Source organism: Pogoniulus pusillus, chromosome Z (genome assembly GCF_015220805.1).
Source record: "Pogoniulus pusillus isolate bPogPus1 chromosome Z, bPogPus1.pri, whole genome shotgun sequence".
NCBI classification, from domain to species: Eukaryota; Metazoa; Chordata; class Aves; order Piciformes; family Lybiidae; genus Pogoniulus; species Pogoniulus pusillus.
In genome coordinates, this window is record NC_087309.1 from 89,307,135 (window position 1) to 89,327,930 (window position 20,796).

Sequence of the window (20,796 nt, forward strand, 5' to 3'; positions counted from 1 at the left end):
GCGCACGCTGATGACGCACGCCGTGCGCCGATCGAGTGGCGGCGGGGGGGGCCATGCCGTGAGGCCGCCGGACCCGCGGCGTTACCGGGCAGCGCCTCCCTGACGCCGCCGCCGCCGCCGCCGCCATGTTCCGCCGTGCCCGCCTCAATGTGCGGCCCAATGTGCGACCCGCGGGCAGGAGTGCCGGCAGCGCGGCCGACCCGAAGCCTCAGAGTTCGGACTCCCCTGTGGCTGCTACTACAGAGAGTGCGGCGGGAGAGGCTACTGAACCCCCGCCAGTCGCGCCGGAGGTTGACAGGTGAGTCCCGCCGAGGGCCCCCAGGCTTGTGGAGGAGGATGGGATGGGGTATGCCACGGGCTTCGTCGGCCTGGACCAGTGTCACGGCGAACAGGACAGTGCTGGGGAGGTGGGGATCGTGAGCCTTTCCCCTCCCCCATGCCTTCAGAAGCTCTGTGGGATGTGGTGGTGGCCGGCTCCGTGGCGGCGTGTGTCGTCACGGCCATTCACCGGCTGCTTGTCTCTGCTGTGGTTCGGAGGTGTCTCATCTTGAAGACCCCCTGAAGTAGAGGTGCTGCGCTGCCCATCGGTCTGTGTCTTGTGATAGGGGCGTGTGTGATAAGAGAATAACGACCTCGGAGGTGTCTGACCCATTTGCCACCTGAGCAAGACGTGCATCACTGTCCTGCACTTGCACTGCAGGTGCTGGAGATGATTTATGAGTTAAGACTGCAAAGGAGTGGCCCAGTGTGGTCTGGCCGTCAGTTTTTCTGGCACTGCAGCAGCAGGAGCCTCTGGCACTGTGGTAAAGGGTTGGACTTGATGATCTGTGAGGTCTCTTCCAACCTTGGTGATACTGTGATACTGTGATATAGCAAAAAATAAATGTTTGCGCTCTGTAGCTGAATGACTTAGTGCCGCTAAGGCACTTAGTGCCGTGATGCAGTTGATTGGACAGGACTGGGTGCTAGCTTGGACTAGATGATCTTGAAGGTCTCTTCCAACCTGGTTGATTCTATGATTCTGTGGCTTTAGTTTGCACTGTAACAGCACTTTCAGTTTTCTGTTCACTTCTTCGTGCGTTAAAAAGGAAGCACTTTATTTCTGATTGGGTAACTTTGTCATTGCAGTTAAAAGCACTTGGAATGTATCCTAAGGTTGCATCTTTGACCAGTAAGTCATTCAGGACCTTCCTGTGGTGGGTTAATCCTGAATGGCCTTTAAGCCTCACAGAGCTACTTGGGATGGTAGGATGGGACCAGAATGGGAAGAACAAAAAAGAGGAAACTCATGAGTTGATGTGAAGGCAACTTAATAAGTAAATCAAAGCTGTACACATAAGCAAAGCCAAGTAAGGCCATTCATTCCCCACTCCCCATCACAAGGCTATCTCCAGGAAAGCAGGGCTTCATTTTTGTAGCTATTACTTGGGAGGACAAATGTCATCAGTCCAAATGTTCTCCTTTATTCCTTTTACCCCAAGCTTTACATGCTGAGTGTATGGTATAGAATACTCCTGTGGTCAGGTGAGGCTGGCTGCCCTGTATGTGTTTCCTCCAAGGTTTTTGTGCATCCCCAGCCCACTTGTTGGTGTGGTGGTGTGAGAAAAGGCTTTGATGCTACGTAAGCAGTGCGCAGGTGTGCTGTCAACACCAGTTTGGGCACAGATCTGAAACACAGCACCACATGAACTAGTGTGAAGAAACTTTACTCTGTGCCAAAAGCAATACAGAACAGTTCCTCAGCACATTTCCCTACTCTGATAATTCCTCTGCAGAACAACCTTCACATGTCTATCTGTTTGGTTTTGCATCCTTCTTTTAGTTGAAATTTGTCCTTTATCACATAATACAAGGTATTCTTAGAATCATAGAATCAACCAGGTTGGAAGAGACCTCCAAGATCATCCAGTCCAACCTAGCACCCAGACCTATCCAGTCAACTAGACCATGGCACTAAGTGCCTCATCCAGGCTTTTCTTGAACACCTCCAGGGACGGTGCCTCCACCACCTCCCTGGGCAGCCCATTCCAATGCCAAATCACTCTCTCTGTGAAGAACTTCCCCCTAATATCCAATCTATACCTTCCCTGGCACAACTTGAGACTGTGTCCCCTTGTTTTATTGGTGGTTGCCTGGGAGAAGAGGCCACAGTGTCCCTTCAGGTAGTTGCAGACAGCAATGAGGTCACCCCTGAGCCTGCTCTTCTCCAGGCTAAACAACCCCAGCTCCCTCAGCCTCCCCTTGTAAGGCTGTGCTCCAGGCCCCTCACCAGCTTTGTTGCCCTTCTCTGGACACGCTCCAGCACCTCAACATCTCTCTTGAATTGAGTGGCCCAGAACTGGACACAGTACTCCAGGTGTGACCTGACCAGTGCTGAGTACAGGGGAAGAGTAACCTCCCTTGTCCTACTGGCCACACTGTTCCTGATACATGCCAGGATGCCATTGGCTCTCTTGGCCCCCTGGGCACACTGCTGGCTCATCTTCAGCTACTATCTATCAGTACCCCCAGGTCCCTTTCCTCCTGGCTGCTCTCCAGCCACTCAGTTCCCAGCCTATAGTGCTGCTTGGGGTTGTTGTGGCCAAAGTGCAGAACCCTGCACTTGGCTTTGTTCAATCTCATCCCATTGGCCTCTGCCCACCCATACAGACTGTCAGGGTCCCTCTGCAGGGCTCTCCTACATTCCAACAGATCCACATCTGCTCCTAGCTTGGTGTCATCTGCAAACTTACTGATGCTGGACTCAATCCCCTCGTCCAGGTCATCAATAAAGATGTTGAACAGGACTGGGCCCAGCACTGATCCTTGGGGCACACCACTAGTGACAGCTGCCAACTGGATGTGGCACCATTCACCACCACGCTTTGGGCTCGGCCTTCCAGCCAGTTCCTGACCCAGCACAGAGTGAATCTGTCCAAACCATGAGCTGCCAGCTTTGCCAGGAGCTGCTTGTGGCAGACAGTGTCAAAGGCTTTGCTGCAGTCCAAGTAGACTACATCCACAGCCTTCCCCACATTCACCAGGTGGGTAACCTGATCATAAAAGGAGATCAGGTTGGTGAGACAGGACCTGCCCTTCCTAAACCCATGCTGGCTGGGCCTGATCCCTTGGCCATCCTATAGGTGCTTCTGTTGTTCATAGAGTCTTCTGTTTTTCTTTTCTGTGGCTAGAAATTCAGGTATCAGACTAGTTGCCATGGCATGTCTTTATGCTGCCTCTCATTGAACTCGTGTCTTAAATACTGTGCAGTTACACTTGTTTTGCATTGTGCTGCAAGGGTACTTCCAGTTTTATTTATAACATTTTTGTGTTTGGTAGATTGGCTTCCTGGATCATGTGTTATCCAGTACATTTTCCTTAAGTGAGGGTACAGTTGCTGGTTTTCAGTTATGTAGTCCTGTCGCTGATTATTCAGCAGATTTATTAGAGACTTCTGCACTTGTAATGGGTGCTCCACTGCAATCTAATTGAGTTTCCAAACTAGACTCCACTCCGAAAGGGAGACTGTCCTAGGGATCTATTCACCTAGCTTGTAAAACAGACCTTTGTTGTACAACTGATAGGCTCATAGAATATTTTCTTCCATAAATATGGGAAATACTGAAGTGTCCAAATCCACTAAACCACATCCTGGTATTTTGAGAAAAACATAGAGCTCAATAGGCAAAATCTAGTGCTGTTTGTGACATTTTTGCAACTTCATGTTGAATCTCTTCAGGTTGCCACTGCAGTGATATGTGTGGGATGTGGCTAGGAAAGACATTCACTGATTTAGAAAAGGTGCAGGTTTGGGTAATGATGCACTTGTAAGAAGAGACAGGTAGACGACTGGAGTGCCGTGAGGGGTCCTACAGCTCAGCTGAAGGGAGAAGGTAGTAGCCAACATAAGACTTCTAGCATGCTGTCAGTGAAACTTCTAGTCCTGGCAGCAAGTAGAAAAGGCTCAGGTAAGAGCTGCTCCCTTCTTGTCCTTGTTTAGTCATGCTAAATTCCACTGAATAGCTGTGTTTTAAAGATTTGTTTGGTTTTGAAGGTGTATAGCAACCAAATATGAGAGGGCAGGCCTCTAGGGGCCGATTGCAAAGCTGGCATCATTAATTTCTTCTGGAGCTGTCTCTCTAGATGATGCACTTTGAAAACTGGCCACTTGGCTGTCCCCTGAGGTATAGGGAGAGTGGATTTGAGGGAAATCACACAGTTTGATTTCTCTGAGTGCAGTAATTGGTGACATACAGCACAACGTGTTTATTGTGTGGTCTGTCACAAAAGTAAAGGCAGATGTCAAAATGTCATGTCTATACTTCCAGCCTAAGCATTTCCTTTACAGCTACTCACACTGTATTTGCAGTGTCAATTACTTTTTGTTTCCTAGATGCTGAATGGGTTTTGCTGATTGTCAGAGAAGTGGAAATTCTCTGAGCATAAGATTTTAATTTTCTTTCAAATACTTTTTCTGCTGAATTGTATTTAACTGTTCAGATATCTGGTGTGGGTCTCTGATTCTCCACAAAACAGGTGATGTGAAGAATGAATGAAGAATTACCTCTTACTCTTGCTGTATGAGAAACAGAAGGTGTTGAATGGAGCTTGCATGGATCTTGCTAAGAACACAGAGGCAACATGTAATAAGGCTACTGAACTCCTTACTGAGGGATGTTCCATGTGCTAAAAGTGTGTTTGGACTCAGTGTTAGGCAGATCAATTCAGCTATTTAACAAACCTGGAAAAGCTAATATGTGTATTTATGCTTTTCTTGTATTCTTTCAAATGCACTTGCTTCTGACTCTTTCAGAAAATGGCTGAGTGAACCAGGTGTGTGATTGTTCCTAGGGACAGAAACAAAGCTTAGTTCCAATGTAAAGCTGTAAAAGCTTTTTCTGGTTCAGTTATAACTCTGATGCAGCCTTAACCGTGAGCAGCCGTCGGGGAGCTGAACAACAGGGGATGCTGCACATTTAGGAAGGTCATGATAGCTGACAGTCACAGAATCACAGAATGGTAGGGATTGGAAGGGACTCTGGAGATTGAGTCCAACACCCATGCCTAGGCAGGATCATCTAGAGAAGGTCACAAAGAGATACATTCAGGTGTGTTTTGAGTGCCTCCAGAGATGGAGACTCCACCACCTCCTTGGGCAGCCTATCTCAGTGCGCCATTACCCTTAAATTAGAAAACTTACTCCTCACGTTCAGATGGAACATTTTATGTTTTAGTTTGTGCCAGTAACCCCTTATCCTGTCACTGGGCACCACTGAAAACAGACTGGTCCCATCCTCCTGACATCCACCATGTGAGTATTGATCACCATTTATGAGATTCCCCTTAGGTCCTCTCTTTTCCAGACTATTTTGCTTGCACTTTAAAAATTACTCCTGTGTAAAGGATAGAAGAAATATGTAAATGAGGAAGCTTTTCAGGGAAGCCAGAAGTTGCTGTGTTAAGTGGGAGCAGTAGCATAAGGTCAGCCATTTTAACTGCTGAAAGCTGTTTTGCAATTCACAGCTTGCAGGTCGTCTACTTGCTGATGTCTGATCGTAGAGATGCCGAATGCTTTAGGTGGCAAAGGACCTTTAAAGGTCATCTGGTTCAACCCCCTTGCATTCAACAGGGACATATGCAACTAGAGCAGGTTGCACAGATCTCCATCCAGCCTGACCTGGAACGTTGGCAGGGATGGGGCATCTACCACCTCTAGTGGAATGTTTAGATTGGTTGTAATAATAATCACCTACTACTTGTTGCATGTAGCTTTATTTAAACATTTTTAATACTTCACCTATGTTATCTGAGTTATTTTTTTAATAAAGCTTTATTGTATTCTGATGTTTGATATTCTCAGCTGAAAGCAGAGAGCCTTCCAAAAAATGGGGTGGAGGAACATGTGAATCAATTGTATTAATTAATAGTAATTAATGTTATGAAGTAGTATATCGATTGCTCTGGCTGATTGTTTTGAGGCAGTAGCAGCTACAGTTTGATTCTGGTGTGGCTTCTCGCATGTAACTATTCTCCTGCAGCATTCTGTTTGTACTGATCAGCACAGAGATGTATGTTGAATGTGAGAGTTACAAGTCTGACCCTGAAGTATTTTAGAATGCTGTCTTAAATTTTCCAGTGACAACAAGGCTGATGGCGCAAATGATGCTGGCGAAGCTAGCAAACCTGCAGAGGTGCCTATGCAGAGGAGAAAACGGATCTCCACCATGCCAAATCTTGTCAAACCCCGAGCTGCACCTTCATCTGCTCACCAGCCTGCATCAAAGCCACAGAGAAGAGCATCACAGGCTCCTGAAGGTAGTGCTTTGCTGCAGAAGGAGCCCTCTCCATCAGAAAAGAGTCATGCTGAAAGCCCTGTAAAGCCTCCCATGCTGCCCGAGAAGAAAACACCTGTACCACAAGTGCCGCAGTTTTCCCCACTAAAAAAATCAGTGAGCAAAGAGCAAACTGTATGTGTAGCTGCCCAAAAGAATGATGATTGCTTGCAGAAGAACGTAGCTTCCCCCCTCAAGGAGAGACCAACACAGGAAAGATCAGGAGCACAGGAGGAAAAGCTGCCTACAAAACCTCCTGTAAAGGAGAAACGAACTTGTTCTGACCGTGAAAGGATCCTCAAAGCTCGGAAGTTGAGAGAAATGCTTAAAGAAGAGCTGAAGAAAGAAAGGATGGTAAGTTTCGGCCTTGGGCAGTGCTGCCCTGTGAAAGGCAAAGACCTGTGATTCATCTGCCATGCATTTTCTTTTTGCAGTTGTGTTTTCTGGTGGTCATCAGCTGCTTGCTGCTAATAGTCTGTGAGACATGATAACTCTGTATTGGTTTAGTTGGCTAATGAGCAGTGGTAGCACTGTGCTCCTTCATAACACAGACTGCACCACTAGTTGATCAGGCACACTAGCCTTTTTGACATGTGAATGTCAGCTTTACAATTTAACATTCCACAGTGTGAAAATGCACTTTAGAAGGTTAGGATTTGGTGTTTCTGCTGTCTTTTCAGCTTGCTCATTGATGAATTCTGTAATTTTGAATAGTTTCATAGTGCTAAATACTGCATTTCTCTGAGAGGGTAAATCACTTAAGGATCTGAGGCATCCTCTCTGACAGAGGGACACTTTTAAGATAAACTTAGTTCAGTTGTGGGGGAAAAGCAGCAAAGGCTTGAATGGGGCAGTTGGTAAACAAATTAAAATACTAACTTGTAAAATGCAAAGTAGTTTTGGGTTAAATTTATGGCTTTGCCTTTTCTTTTTATGATGAAACAGTTGAAACACAGGCCTCCAATAATTGAAGGACGTTCTCCACCAGATCATTCTAAAATGACCATGAGAGATTTGATATACTACCTGCCAGAAAACAATCCTATGAAGTAAGTATGGCTCTCTGTCTCTCTCCTTATCCTAAATATTTTTTTCTCTTTGTACCTATTTAGTAATTGTGAAAAGGAAAATTCTTAAATCCAGAGCATTGGCACTGATGCAGTATTGAAGCAGTGGTAACAGAAGCTTCTAGGTGTTTTCACGTTTCCTTAGTCTTCATACAGAAATGAGAATGTACTTGTTAAAATATAGAAATATGAACCCACTGTTGATTTATCTCTGCATAAATGCAGAATGGTAAGAAATAATGATTTACTACTTTTTTACTACCTGCTGTTACATTTACAATTATGGTTGCTAGAGATGTTAGGACTGCCTGCCAAATTCAGCTGGACAACATGAAGCTAAGCAGTTTTCCTTCCTAACTGCTGAAGTGCAAAACACACTGCAAAACTCATGAGGTCTTTCCATCCCAGCTTGTTTGCCCACAGCAAGGCTGAGTAAGCACCCTAGAGGTGCAAATACATGCAGCTGTCTCCACAAACAGGGCAGTGCTTTCAACTAGTGAAACCAGTCCCATAACATAAGTGCAGCTATCCAGCTTGTTCTTCCTCTTGTTAGCAGATAAGCTTTCTATTACTATCTCTTATCAATTCCTGGGTAGCATTTGTATGCTTGTGGGATTATCAGTTTCCTTGTTATGTTTTTATTAGCACAGTACTGTCCTTGAGCAGCTAGTGGTGAACCAGGTGTTCTCATACCCTTTTTATCCTCAAGACAGATTGGTGCTGAAAACATTTTGTCTGTGATTATACAGGAAAAACAAAGCTAAAGTCAGTAGTGGTTGTTCAGTTAGACTCAAGTGCTCTGTGTTTCTTTGTCCATTAACCACTAAAAGCAGTCTTTTTAGAATGAAGCAGAAAGGTATCTGTACAAATGCCCATCTCTAGCTTTTTTTTTTTAATTCTAGGTCTTCATTGGCAGAAGAAAAGAGAACAGAAAGGAATTCTGCACTGAGTCAAATGAAAGAGTAAGTATTGGTGATGGAAATGCTTTTAGTCAAAAAGTTTTCATGGAATCATAGAACTGTTTTGGTTGTAGGAGACCTTTCAGATCATCTAGTCCAATCATCAAGCTAACACCATCATGGCCACAAAACCACGTCTCAGTGTGTCATGTCTACATGTTTCTTGAACACCAACAGGGATGGTGACTCCACTACCTCCTTGGGCAGCCTGTTTCAATGTCCAGCCACTCTTGCAGTAAAGAAATTTTTCATTATTTTGAATATAAACCTCTTCTGGAGCAACTTAAGGTCATTTCCTCTTTTTCCTTCCCTCTTTTCAGGGAGTTGTAGCGAGCAGGAAGATGTCCCCTCAGCCTCCTTTTCTGCAGGCTGAATAAACCCAGGTTCCTCATCTGCTTGTTGTTGTAGGACTTGTTCCCCAGACCCTTCTTCAGCTTTGTTGCCCATCTCTGGACATGCTCCAGAACCTCAATGTCTTTCTTGTAGTGAGGGACCCAAAACTGAATCCAGTATTCAAGATGCAACCTCACCAGTGCACAATGACGGGGAGAGTTGCTGTCCCAGTCCTGCTGGCCACACTACTGTCAATCCAAGCCAGGATGCTGGTGGCTTCTTGGCTGCCTGGGCACACTGCTCATATTCAGCTGGCTGTCAACCAGCACCCCAGGTTCTGCTCTCCTGGGCAGCTTTCCAGTCACTGTCCCAAGCCTGGAGCACTGCAAGTTGTTGTTGTGACCCAAGTGCATTCCTGTTGGTCTAATAGTCTTGCTGTTTTTTTGTGGGGGAAGTCTTAACTCTTCCCTGACTGTTTTCAGCTGCTCCTGTGGTTACTGACCCATCATTAGTCCTTGCATCTTCACTGTCATGTATTGACTGATTCAGTGCTGGGTTGTACTGCTGGGTGGTCTGTTAAACTGCTGGAATATCTGGCAATTCAAAACACTAAGTAAAGTAGTATTGCTTTTTTCTCTTGGTCTTAAAATTGTAGACAGGAAGAGAAAAGTACTCCTGATTGTGATGATGATAATGAAAAGGAAGAAGGAGAGAATGAGGAGAGTCAGGACGGTCCACTCCTTGTTCCTCGTGTGAAAGTAGCAGAAGATGGTTCCATTATTCTGGATGAAGAAAGGTAAGTGCCTGCCCTGGGGACAAAATTGCTGCTTAGCTTGTGAACAGAAAGAAGCTGCTTTGAATAGGGACAAACATGGCTATATCACAGTATCACAGTATCACCAAGGTTGGAAGAGACCTCACAGATCATCAAGTCCAACCCTTTACCACAGTGCCCAAGGCTAGACCATGGCACCAAGTGCCACATCCATACATATCTATGTGCTAAGAGCTAAGCTGTTATAATTTGCTATGTGGCAAAATACAAACAGTGGTTATCTGCCTTCTGTATGAGGAGTGGGTTTTTTTGGAGAGGACATAGAGAGGAAAATGTCTTATTTTGTCACAGTGAATGAATAGTGAGTACCTGTCATGTCTTCTCTTAGCTAGCTTGTTTGGTTCTCACAGCTGCATCTTTGCTTGCTGTTAGTCATATGTCAGTATGGTTTTGCTCCAGCTTTGCGTGTTCCCTGTTTCTGCTTCCTTCAGCTGTCAGCTGTTTTCAGAAGCTTTGTTTAAAACAGGGCTATATAAAGAATTAGATTTTCAGATTGTTTAAAATGTATTATTACCATGACATTTAGGCCAAGGTGTAAGGAATTTAGGCCTGGTAAAAGAATTTTGTAGTACTCTAAAAGGATATGGAGAGACTATTGTGATTTTGCTTTTTGTTTTTAATTTAAAAGATATGTATTTAAAATGTATTTAACCATATCTCTGTAACACATCTTCTAAAAAGGGAAAAACCCATTTGCATGCACAGGCTAACTAGGATAATGATTTCTTGATGCATTCTCCCATTGAAATGTGTTCATGTAATTATTAAGCCTCATTATGCACTACAAACAATGACTTCTGGCAGGAAAGAAAATCTGAATAGCTGTCTCAAAAACATCTGCTGTGTGTTTTATTAACAGTATTTTCATGTGTCTCTTTCTGCGTTGGCTTTTCCAGCTTAACTGTGGAAGTTCTAAGAACAAAAGGCCCATGTGTGGTCGAAGAAAATGATCCCATTTTTGAGCGTGGCTCCACAACTACATACTCCAGCTTCAGGAAAAGTTTTTACACAAAACCATGGTCAAATAAAGGTGAATGCATTTCTTGTTTCGGTTTTTGAGTCTGCAGAAAAGATTATTTTTCCTTCTGTGCTTTATACTCAACACTTCATCATTCCAGCAGAGTAAATGGATCTTGTTGTGTGTGAGGAAATCTCAATGATCCAGACTCTCAGAACAAACAGAGCTGTAATGTTTAGTGTGAAAATGACCATGTTTAAAATCCAGTATTTAAAATCCTTATGATATGCAGGCTGCTTGTGATTTTATTTCTATGTCACGGGTATTTAGATGCTGTGAAAATGCCACTCAGCTTTACCAAAAGTGTAATTCTGATGTACAGATGATTGAGCTCTATATGGAATATTTTACGCTTCTCAGCAGCTTCTTCCCTTGGTTCTTCCAATATGGGTGGGAATGAATCATGTAAAGCATCTCTGTGTATGCTGATCTCAGTGCACATGGACAGCTACTTTCAGGGAGTTGGTAGAGAGTAGTGAGGTCTCTCCTCAGGCTTCTCTTCTGAAAAATAAAGCCCAATTTCCTCAGCCATTCCTCACAAAAGTTGTGTTCATGGACCTTCACCAGCTTAGTTGCTCTTTTTGAGACATGCTCCAGCACCTCCGTGTCTTTCTTATACTGAAGTGCCCAAAACTGAACTCAGTATTCAAGGTGCAGCCTCACTAGTGCTTAGCACAGGGGGACAATCCTTGTCCTAGTCCTGCTGGCCACTCTATTGCTAATTCAAGCCAGGATGCCATTGACCTTCTTGGCCACTTGAGCACACTCCTGGCCCATACTCAGCCAGCCATCAATCAACACCTCCAGGTCCTACACTGAGCAGCTATACAGACACTCTTCCCCAAGCCTCTAACATTGCATGGAGTTGTTGTATCCCAAGTGCAGCACTTAACATTTAAGCTTTATGAACCTCATGATGTTGGCCTCAGCCTATCAATTGAATCTCTCCAGATCACTCTGCAGAGCCTTTCTGTCCTCCAGCAGATCAATACACCCACCCAGCTTGGTGTCATCTGCACAGTTACTGAGAGTGCACTCGAGCCCCTTGTCCAGATCATTGATAAAGATGTTAAAGAGATCTAGCCCCAGTGCTTAGCTCTGGAAGTCACTGCTTATGACCAGCTGCCAACTGAATCTAACTCCATTCACCACCACTCTCTGATCTCAGCCATCCAATTGGTTTTTCACCCAAGATAGTGTGTGCCTAGCCAACCCATAAGCAGCTACTTTTTCCAGGAGAGTGCTGTGGGAGAATGATGTTAAAGGCCTCACTGAAGTCAAGGTAGGTAACATCAAAAGCTTTTTGCTTGCCCATCAGAGTGGTCACATTGTCATAGAAGGAGATCATATTGGTCCAACAAGATTTGCCCTTCATAAAGTCATGCTGGCTGGGCCAAATCATCTTGTCCCATGTGTGATGCATGATGTTACTCAAGCTGATCTGCTCCATGTCTTTCCCTGGAACCAAGGTCAGGCTGACAGGCCCATGGTTTTCTGGATTCTCCTCTGAGCCTGTTTTGTGGATGGGTACCACATTTGATAACCTCTAGTCCACTGAGATCTTACTGGTTAGCAAGGACTGCTGAAAAATGATGGAGAGTGGCTCGGTGAGGTCTTCTGCCAGCTTCTTTAGCACTCCAGAGTGGATCCCATCCACTCCCGTAGACTTGTGTGAGTCTGAATGGTCTAGCCCTTCATAAACCATTTCTCCTTTAAGCTTGGGGACCTCCTTCCCTTTCCCTTCCTTGTCTACCAGCTCAGGGGGCTGAGTAGCCAGAGAACCACTACTCTTGCTACTGAAGTCCAAGGCAAAGAAGTCACTGAGTACCTCAGCCTTTTCCTGATCCTTTGTCGTGATGCTTCTTCCCATATCCATCAAAGGAAGATTCTCCTCAGCGCTCATTCTGCTGTTGTTCTCTCAGTTGCTCCTCACAAGACTTATGCTCCAGATCTTTAACTGTCTTTATTGCCCTTTTCTGGGCATGCTCCAGCATCTCAATGTCCCTTTTGGAGTGAGTGGCCCAAAGTGAACTCAGTATTCAAGGTGCAGCCTCACCAGTACTCAGTAGAGGCAGACAATCTCTGTCTCAGTCCTGTTTGCCACACTATTTCTGATCCAAGCCAGGATTCTGGTGGCCTTTGTGGCCACATGAGCAGACTGCTGGCTTATCTTCATCTGGCTGTCTGACTCCCAGGTCTTTCTCTGCTAGGCAGCTTTCCAGCCGCTCTGCCCCAAGCCTGGAGTGTTCTTGGGGTTGTTGTGACACAAGTGAAGGACCCAGTGCTTGGCTTTGTTGAACTTCAGTCCACCAATCCAGTCTGTCTAGGTCCTTATGCAGAGCCTTTCTACCTTTAAGCACATCCCCACTCCCATTCAATTTGGTGTCATCTGCAAACTTAGACTGCCCTCAGTCCTCTTACCCAGATCTTTATAATAAAGATAACTAAAGAGAGCTGTCCCCAGGACTGAGCCCTGAAGAACACCACTTGTGATCAGCTACCAACTGGATTTAACTGTGTTCACCACAGCTCTCTGGGCACACATGTCCAGCTTTTTACCCAGGGAAGAGCACACCTGTCTAAGCCATGAACTGCCAGTTTCTCTAGTAGAATACTGTAGGTCAAAAACAGTAGCAATGAACTTTGGCAGTTTGGAGTTGGTCAGCTTTGATTCACCAGCTTTACAAAACATATTTCACATTCTGCAGTTCCACGACAGAAAACATGGTTCTTCTGTTAACAGCTCATTCAGAAAATGCCAGTAGGGGTGCTCAGGATTATAACCTACATATTCCACCTCAAATAAACTTGTAGCCACAGCAGATAAAGCTATTACTCTCCTTGCATTAAGTGTCAGAGCTGTTATTTTAGACAGCAAGAATGATAAACTAAATACTTAAGTATGTCTGTCCTCTTTTTTCTTCCAGAAACAGATATGTTCTTTCTAGCTATCAGTATGGTAGGAACAGACTTCTCCCTGATTGGAAGGCTGTTTCCTCATAGAGCCAGAGCAGAAATTAAGGTAAAATATTAAAGCACTCACTACCATTTCTGTTTTCACTTTCCTGTTACTCATTTGCTATTCCTATGCTTCCTTTATTAGAACTGATAATTTTTATGCCAGTTGGTTCTGTAGCAGTGCTTTTTTCATACCTGTGTTCATCAGGTAGTATCTGAACCATGCTGAGTTTAGTTGTGATAAACACATCTCTACAAAACCTGTTTTGTTTTAACTGAAAAAAATGCTAACAAGTATCAGTGGATGCTTGGTGAAGGGTCTTCTATGATGCCTTTTTTGTGGTATCCATCTGGGAAAACCTTTGATATTTCAAACCCTGCTTAGTTTGGAATAAGGTATTGAAAATAAGAAAATACCTAATAATAAGAAATATGACTAGTGATATCTGTTGATGACTGTGTGAGCCAACACAGGCAGAATGCAGGAACCTGATGGAGGCACACAAGGCAAGGGGTAGGGTGGGACAGGCCCTGAAGAACTTGCTACAGAGCAAAACAAAAAAAAAGCTTCCCAGTGCAGCTTTCACCAGTGTACAGAGATTCTTGCAGACAGCATTTTCTGTTGTGCTTAGAACTTCCCCCTCAGCTGGGCAGGGAGCACAAACATACTCTGTAAGGTGCCACTGAGTCTGTGAGATACTCTATCTGAATGCAAAGTCTCTCAACAAGCCGATGTTCTGCTTGCTCACCACACAAGGACAGAAAACAATTTGTGTGATACCCATGTTTATAAAACACCCCAGCTACTTCTCACTTGAGTCCTCCTCCCTATTATTCCCTTATTGTCCCATACTGACAGATTTCATACTTAAAAATTTGCTGCCAACTTAGGTTTTTTGAGCATGCTTTTAAGTTTTAACAACTGTAGCTGCTAGAAGATTGTGTTGCATTGAAAAAAGCTTTATCTGCTACTTTGTGCAATGTGTTGCTGCATTTCTTTCTCACTGAAAGAGACAACTATCCCTTTGCTTTTAGAACAAGTTCAAACGTGAGGAAAAAGCTAATGGATGGAGGATAGACAAAGCTTTCAGTAAGTAAACCCTACCCTGCAGTGAGTCACTAAGTGGTAGTAATTTCTTTTCATGATAATCTTTGTGCTTTGCCTTGCTTCAATTTATTGCAATTAAAAGTTTTTGCTCACAGTTGAGTTCAGAAGCTGAGGGATGTTAGGCTTTTATAACAAGCATTGTTCACAGTAGAGACCTTTAGGCTTATTTTCTGTCTTTTCTATGTATCTGATAGATAAGATTAATACAAACTTTAGTTGGTGATTTTTTTTCTGATTCATGGGCATTCCTAGCACAGCTACTGCATTGAGAATCCTTGAAGATTTTTGTGTGGTCTGAATGAGCTACAGAAGTCCCAGAGCAGCACGTTAACACATTGTTTGTGCCATGGTACAATTTGTGTATTTGTCTATAGCCTTCTTACTATTCATTTTTTAAAACCAAGCCACCATAATCCATGTATGTCCACTCCAATCCCTGCTCAAGTGACGCAAAAAATATATCCAGAAGGTATTCTCAGTTTAAATTTGTGTAACCTTTGCTTTTCAGTGCCATGTCATGTACAACTAAAACCTGGAAAGGTAATTAACTGTGATCTCTGATATTTCTTGGCTTTAATCTGACAGAAGAAAAGCGGCCCTTTGATTTTGAATTCTTTGCCCAGCTGCTTGAGAAAGTCTTAGCAGATGAAGAAAAGAGAAAGCAGAAGACTGTTAAAAGCCAGAAGCCAAAGGAAAAGAAGCCATCAAGGCCTCGGAAGAAGCCAAAAGGTATTTCCTAAGAAGAATGCTTGAGATAGCATTTCAGAGCAGTGGCCAAGAATTGTAGAATTATTTCAGTTGGAAAAGACCCTTAAGATCATTGAGTCAAACTATCAACCAAACACCACCATGGCCATTAACAACAGAATCATACAATCATAAAGTCATGTAATTATAGAATGTATTCGTTTGGAAGAGACCTTTAAAGGTCATCTAGTCCAACCCCTCTGCAGTAAGCAGGGACATCCCTATGTTAGGTTTGTCAGACTGTTATCAGGCTTGACCTTGAATGTTTCCAGGGATAGGCCCTCCACCACCTTCCTGGGCAGCTTATTCCAGTATTTCACCACCTTCATAGCAAAGAGCCTCTTCCTAATGTCCAGTCTGAGTTTATGCTGCTCTAGTTTCTAACTGCTGCTTCATGTCCTAGTGGTACAGGCCCTTGTAAAAAGTTCTCTCCTAGCCTTGCCGTAGGACCCCCTCAATTACTGAAAGGCTACTAAAAGGCCTTCATGCAGCCTTTTCTTCTCCAGGCTGAACAGCCCACCTGTTTTCATAACAGAAATCTTCCAGCCCTTGGATCACTTTTTGTGGCCCTCCTCTGGACCCTCTCCATCTGTGTTCCTTGTGTAGAGTGTCAGAATCAGCCTTATCTGTGCTGAGTGCAGGGTCACAATCACTTCCTTGGTCCTGCTGGCCATGTTATTTCTGATATGAGCCAGGATGCTGCTGGCGTTTTTGGCCACCTAAGCACACTGCTGGCTCATGTTCAGTTGGTTGTTGACCACTACCCCCAGATCCCTCTTTGCCAAGCAACTTTCCAGCCACTCAGCACCATATCTATAGTGTTCATGTTTTTTTTGTGATTCAGGTGCAGGGTCCAGCACTTGGCCTGGTTGAATGCCTTACAGCTGGCCTCAACCCTATCAGTCCATCCTGCCCAGTTCCCTCTGCAGAGCCTTCTTTGCCTCCAGCGGATCAACACTCTACCCACCTTGGGAGATGTCCTTGTGCAGGGCTATTTCCTGTCTTAAGAAATTGTCATGGAGGCACTGCAAGAGTCTTCTGGATTGCCTACAGCTAACTGTTATTTCTCCAGGCAGATGTTGGGGTGGTTCAAGTTCCCCAGCAGGATAAGAGCCTGTGAGCATGATGCCTTCTGTAGCTGGAGTAAGGAGCTTCATCTATGGGCTCCCCTTGATCAAGTGTGCTGGAGTAGACACCAACCACAAGGTTCCCCTTGTTGCCTTGGTCTCTAATTCCTACCCATCAGCTTTTAACATGCTTTCAGCTATTCCCCAGGGACAGCTCTTCACACTCCATCTATTAATTAACATAGAGGGCAACACCTCCTCCCCTCATTTCCCTCCTGTCACTTCTGGACAGATTGTATCCATCAACAGCTACACTCCAGACACAGAATTTGTCCCACCACATTTCAGTAGCAGCCAGTATATTGTAGCTTTCCAGCAGCACAGTAGCTTCCAACTCCTGTTTGTTGCCTGTGCTGCTGTTTTGGTGGAGAGGCACTTCAACTGGGCTGCTGCTCTGTCACCATCTTAGAGAAACACCCTCTAATTCTCCTACAGATATTTTCTTGTTGTCCCCTACCTCAGAAGGCCCTTGCTTATCTCCGTGCTGCAGTGTTCCCAGAATGCCTCAGGACAATATGGTGAAAATCCTTACTGGCACCTCAATTCCTCTAACCCCTGTGTGTCATCCCACAGCTTGTCACAGGCAAGCCTGATTCTTCCCCTTCTCCTTTCACATCTAGTTTCACACCTGTCGATCAGCCCAGCAGTCTCTTGAGCAAAAGCCCTCTTTCCCCTTTGAGAAAGGTGTCTTCCATAAGATACCAGCAAATCTGGTACCTTGTAGGCCATCTCATTGTCAAAACCCCCAAAACTGGAGTGGTGACACCAGCCACAGAGTCATGTGTTTATAGGCTGGATTCATGTGTTCCTTCCAGTGTCACTGCCCTCAACTGGAAGGAGAGAGAAAAGGGAACCTACACCCAGATTCCATCACAAACCCTCCCAAGGCCCTGAAATCTCTTTTAATCACTCCTGGACTAGAAGTCACAGCTTGTTCTCGACCTGCATGGAAGATCAGTGATGGATAATAGTCTGAGGAGTGTACCAAGCTAGAAAGTGCAGTAGTGATATCTTTGACCCAGGCTCCAGTGAGGCAGCAGACTTCCCTATGAGGAGGGTCTACCCAGCCCAGTGTGTTGGACCCTCTGTTCCTTGCAGAGGGAGTCACCTACAACTACAGCCTTCTTTTCATCCTTGTGGATATGGACATGATCTGGGCAATCAGCCTTTCTGATAGAAAACAGCTCTGGTGTGCATTGCCCATCATCCACATCCTCATCTGACTGCTCTTTTTTCAACCAGAGCCTGACAGCTGTTGTTCAGAGGCACCTGAAGGTGGGCCAGGAGGAAATTCTCCTGGTGCCTCATCCATGAACTTACCTCCATTAACTTTCCATTTAGGCTTCTGCCTTTGGCCTGGCAGGAGCAGAATGCAGGGGATCCCTGATCCGGTGGACTTCCTGATGGGTGCTCCCATTTCTGTTTCAGGGAGGGCAGAGCCTGGCTCCACCAGTCAATGGCTGCCATCATCACCTCTTTCTCAGTGGCAGTAATAATAATTCTTTCCAGGAACAGCAATGCCTGTTTTTCCTGGATCCAAAAGTGACTCTGTCACACACTAATAGTATAGGAACACAAATATTTACTGCACTGGCTTTACATCCTATATTGACTTTACCCTGGTGAAGTGTTGTCCCTTATATTGAATGTTTTGTGTTGATCTGTGCTGAAGTTTATCTGACTTAGCAGACATTTTGTGGACCTGCTCATAAGCCTGGCAGGGATGTATGACTTCACAAGGTGTTGCTAGTGGAAATGTCTGTGCTTTATAGCTCCTACTATTCCACCAGTCTGTTAAGCAGGAATGCTTGTTGTCTCAGTAGCAAAAAATACCAACACAGAAGCTGCTAATGAACAAGGTGATCTTCAGGAAGACAGAATTTCTGATGCAGAAGCAGATGCTGTGATGGCTGAGAAGGAAAATGAAGAATCTTTGGGTATTTCTGAAGAAGCAGAACAGACTGCATTAGAGCCAGCATTAACAAAAAAGAAGAAGAAGAGAAAGAGAAAAGATGATCTTGAAGAAGAAGTGGAGAATCTTTTAGAAGAAACATCTGTCCCTTCAAAAGCTGCAGAAGTGAAATCCTCTAAGAAAAGTAAGAGTACTCACTTTCAAATGTTCAAATATGTATAAAGACATACAGACCTCCAAAATAACTGCCTTGGGAGGTTGTAAAATGATACTTTTCAAAATCAGCTTTCTTACTATGTCTAAACATTGTGTTTTAGCCAAGAAAAGTTCTCTTAAATTGATGTAATAATTCTTCAGTAGCAGAAAAGAAGGTGCCATGTGATGCCAGCAATGATGGTCACACTGCAGGTGGAGAAGAGATGAATAGTGTTATGGAAGGAAATCAAGGTGAGACTGCTGTTACAAGGGAAGAGAGATCAGAGTCCTGCTTACCAGCAGATCACAGAATGGAGACAGAAAACTCTGTCAATTTATGCAGGTAACATTTACAATGGAAAACTTAGGCCAAAATAAATTACAATTTAGAAACAAGTTTTAAATTTTAACATTTATTTTTGTTCATGCTTACTCTCATGTTAAGTGGCAGAGAAGAAGTAGGTTTTTGGTATCTGAGTTCTGTCCTCAGAAACATTGCCTTACTAAGCTCTTTTTAAGTTACCCTGGGTATATTCCCTGCCCTGATGCACAGCCTGTGCAAAATAAATGTACATGAATACAGAAGTCCTACACCAGGCAGCTTTCACTTGGATTTTTCCAGAGCATTCATGACGACTGTTGCTTATCCTGACTCCCAGTACATTCATCAAAACACTGCTGGTAATGCTATCCAGTAGTGTTGCTGTACACGTGATATATGCTGTTTCTTCTTGTGGGAAAGAAGTGTTGATAGGACTTTGTGTGCAACCTAGGTGGGAGGCAGGCTTCTAGTTTCAGGTTTGGGCATTCTCCTGCTAGTAAGAAAGCAAATGCCTTTTTGGTTGTTGGTTTGTTTGGGTTTTTTTTAAGCCAAACTTACTACGTCAGAAAGTGGTAAACTGTTACAAAGCTCTTCCTGCTGCTTCAGGATTTAGTGTGTGAATTAGCTATATTGTAATTATTTGTTGCATCACACAGATTCCCAGAAACTTCTGTGTGCTTGAGTACCTCATGAGAAACATATGAAGGAGCAGTATCTGTCTTTAAACTAAGCATAGGTTGCTACCTTAAATCAAGGGGTGAAAAACTTAGCATACAGCATTTATGGTAGTAAAATCTGTTTTAAAAACTGGTCTAAGCTGCAATAATCAGATGGGACTTTTAAATCTCGTTGAAAGAGCATAGCAAAAGTGTAAAAGTTGTTTTAAAGCTCATACCTTGCAAGTAAAAATGAAACTTTTCAGATTCTTTAGAACACGTGCAGTTATTTAATGTCAAAATTGCATCGTTTTTCTGTGCAACTTGGTCTAGCTGTAAACAATAATAGCCTTTTTTTTTTTAATTAAAATACCACAGTATAATCTTTTTATGTGTGTTTTTATTGATTTCAGCTTTGAAGATGGCAGTGATGTCATGCTAGAAACAAATTCTGCTGAACTGAGAACCCAAGATGTTTCCTGTACCTTACAGGAAAGCGAGATTTCAGAGTTAACAGTTGTAGAGACTAGAGGCAAAGAAAGACAATCTGAAGAAACTAGTGAAACAAAGGTATTTTTGTTTTTCTTGTAGGTCTTTCTCCCAAAGATCTTCCTCTTTACCACTGAAAGTGTCGTTTTAAGTCAAAGCCATATTATAAATTCTTTCTGTATGGGTAACAAGCCTGAGAACATCACCAAGTGCTAAAGGCTATTGATTTGGTTGTCCTTAACAACTTGTTTCTCATACTATATTTACTCAGAGTATACTGTGCCCTGCCTCGCTTATCTCTTAGACAAAACAGTTGAACAGTTTAGTTTTTCAAGATGTTAAGCAGTCTGGTATCAGCAGTGAAACCTTGAAGCAAGATTCTGCAGGCATAGAAGTGCTAGAGAAGTTTTTTTTAAGTAGCACAAGCATTGAGATATCTGTGCAGCTGCAGAGCAGTATAAACTGTGCTCTGCTCATACGGGCTGCAGAGAGGTGCTGAGAGGTGTTTCAGGAGAGGACCCCGACCCAGAGCTGAAGACTCTTTCTTCAGGTATGTTTTGAGCAGGAGTGGGATTTTAGAAACTGCCTAAGATGGCATCTAGCTTCTTCTGAAGCCTTGGATGCACTTCTTACCTATGAGAGTGTCTAGCTGCTTTTTAGCCTCTGCCTGTACTTTTGTGATGAATTCCATATAACAGCTGAGAATTCATTTCTTTCTTCATTTGCTTAACAAAGGAAGTGTATTCCTGGGACTGTTTT

At 43.9% G+C, this 20,796-nt stretch overlaps 1 protein-coding gene across 6 annotated transcripts in view; it reads left to right on the plus strand.

Annotated features, from left to right (window-relative positions):
- Window positions 1–33: 33 nt before the first annotated feature.
- BDP1 (B double prime 1, subunit of RNA polymerase III transcription initiation factor IIIB) overlaps window positions 34–20,796 on the plus strand; it is a 61,920-nt gene continuing 41,157 nt past the window's right edge. For 4 of the 6 annotated variants that reach the window (XM_064140876.1, XM_064140879.1, XM_064140880.1 and 1 more), the window contains exons 1-12: window positions 34–298; window positions 6,116–6,665; window positions 7,257–7,360; window positions 8,281–8,340; window positions 9,326–9,466; window positions 10,402–10,535; window positions 13,451–13,545; window positions 14,517–14,571; window positions 15,175–15,318; window positions 18,284–18,559; window positions 18,733–18,913; window positions 19,962–20,118. In XM_064140876.1, coding sequence (XP_063996946.1) covers window positions 126–298; window positions 6,116–6,665; window positions 7,257–7,360; window positions 8,281–8,340; window positions 9,326–9,466; window positions 10,402–10,535; window positions 13,451–13,545; window positions 14,517–14,571; window positions 15,175–15,318; window positions 18,284–18,559; window positions 18,733–18,913; window positions 19,962–20,118 — 2,070 coding nt within the window. In that variant the 5' untranslated portion in view covers window positions 34–125. The remainder of the gene's footprint in view (window positions 299–6,115; window positions 6,666–7,256; window positions 7,361–8,280; window positions 8,341–9,325; window positions 9,467–10,401; window positions 10,536–13,450; window positions 13,546–14,516; window positions 14,572–15,174; window positions 15,319–18,283; window positions 18,560–18,732; window positions 18,914–19,961; window positions 20,119–20,796) is intronic. The other 2 variants (XM_064140878.1, XM_064140877.1) reach the window with 2 other exon arrangements.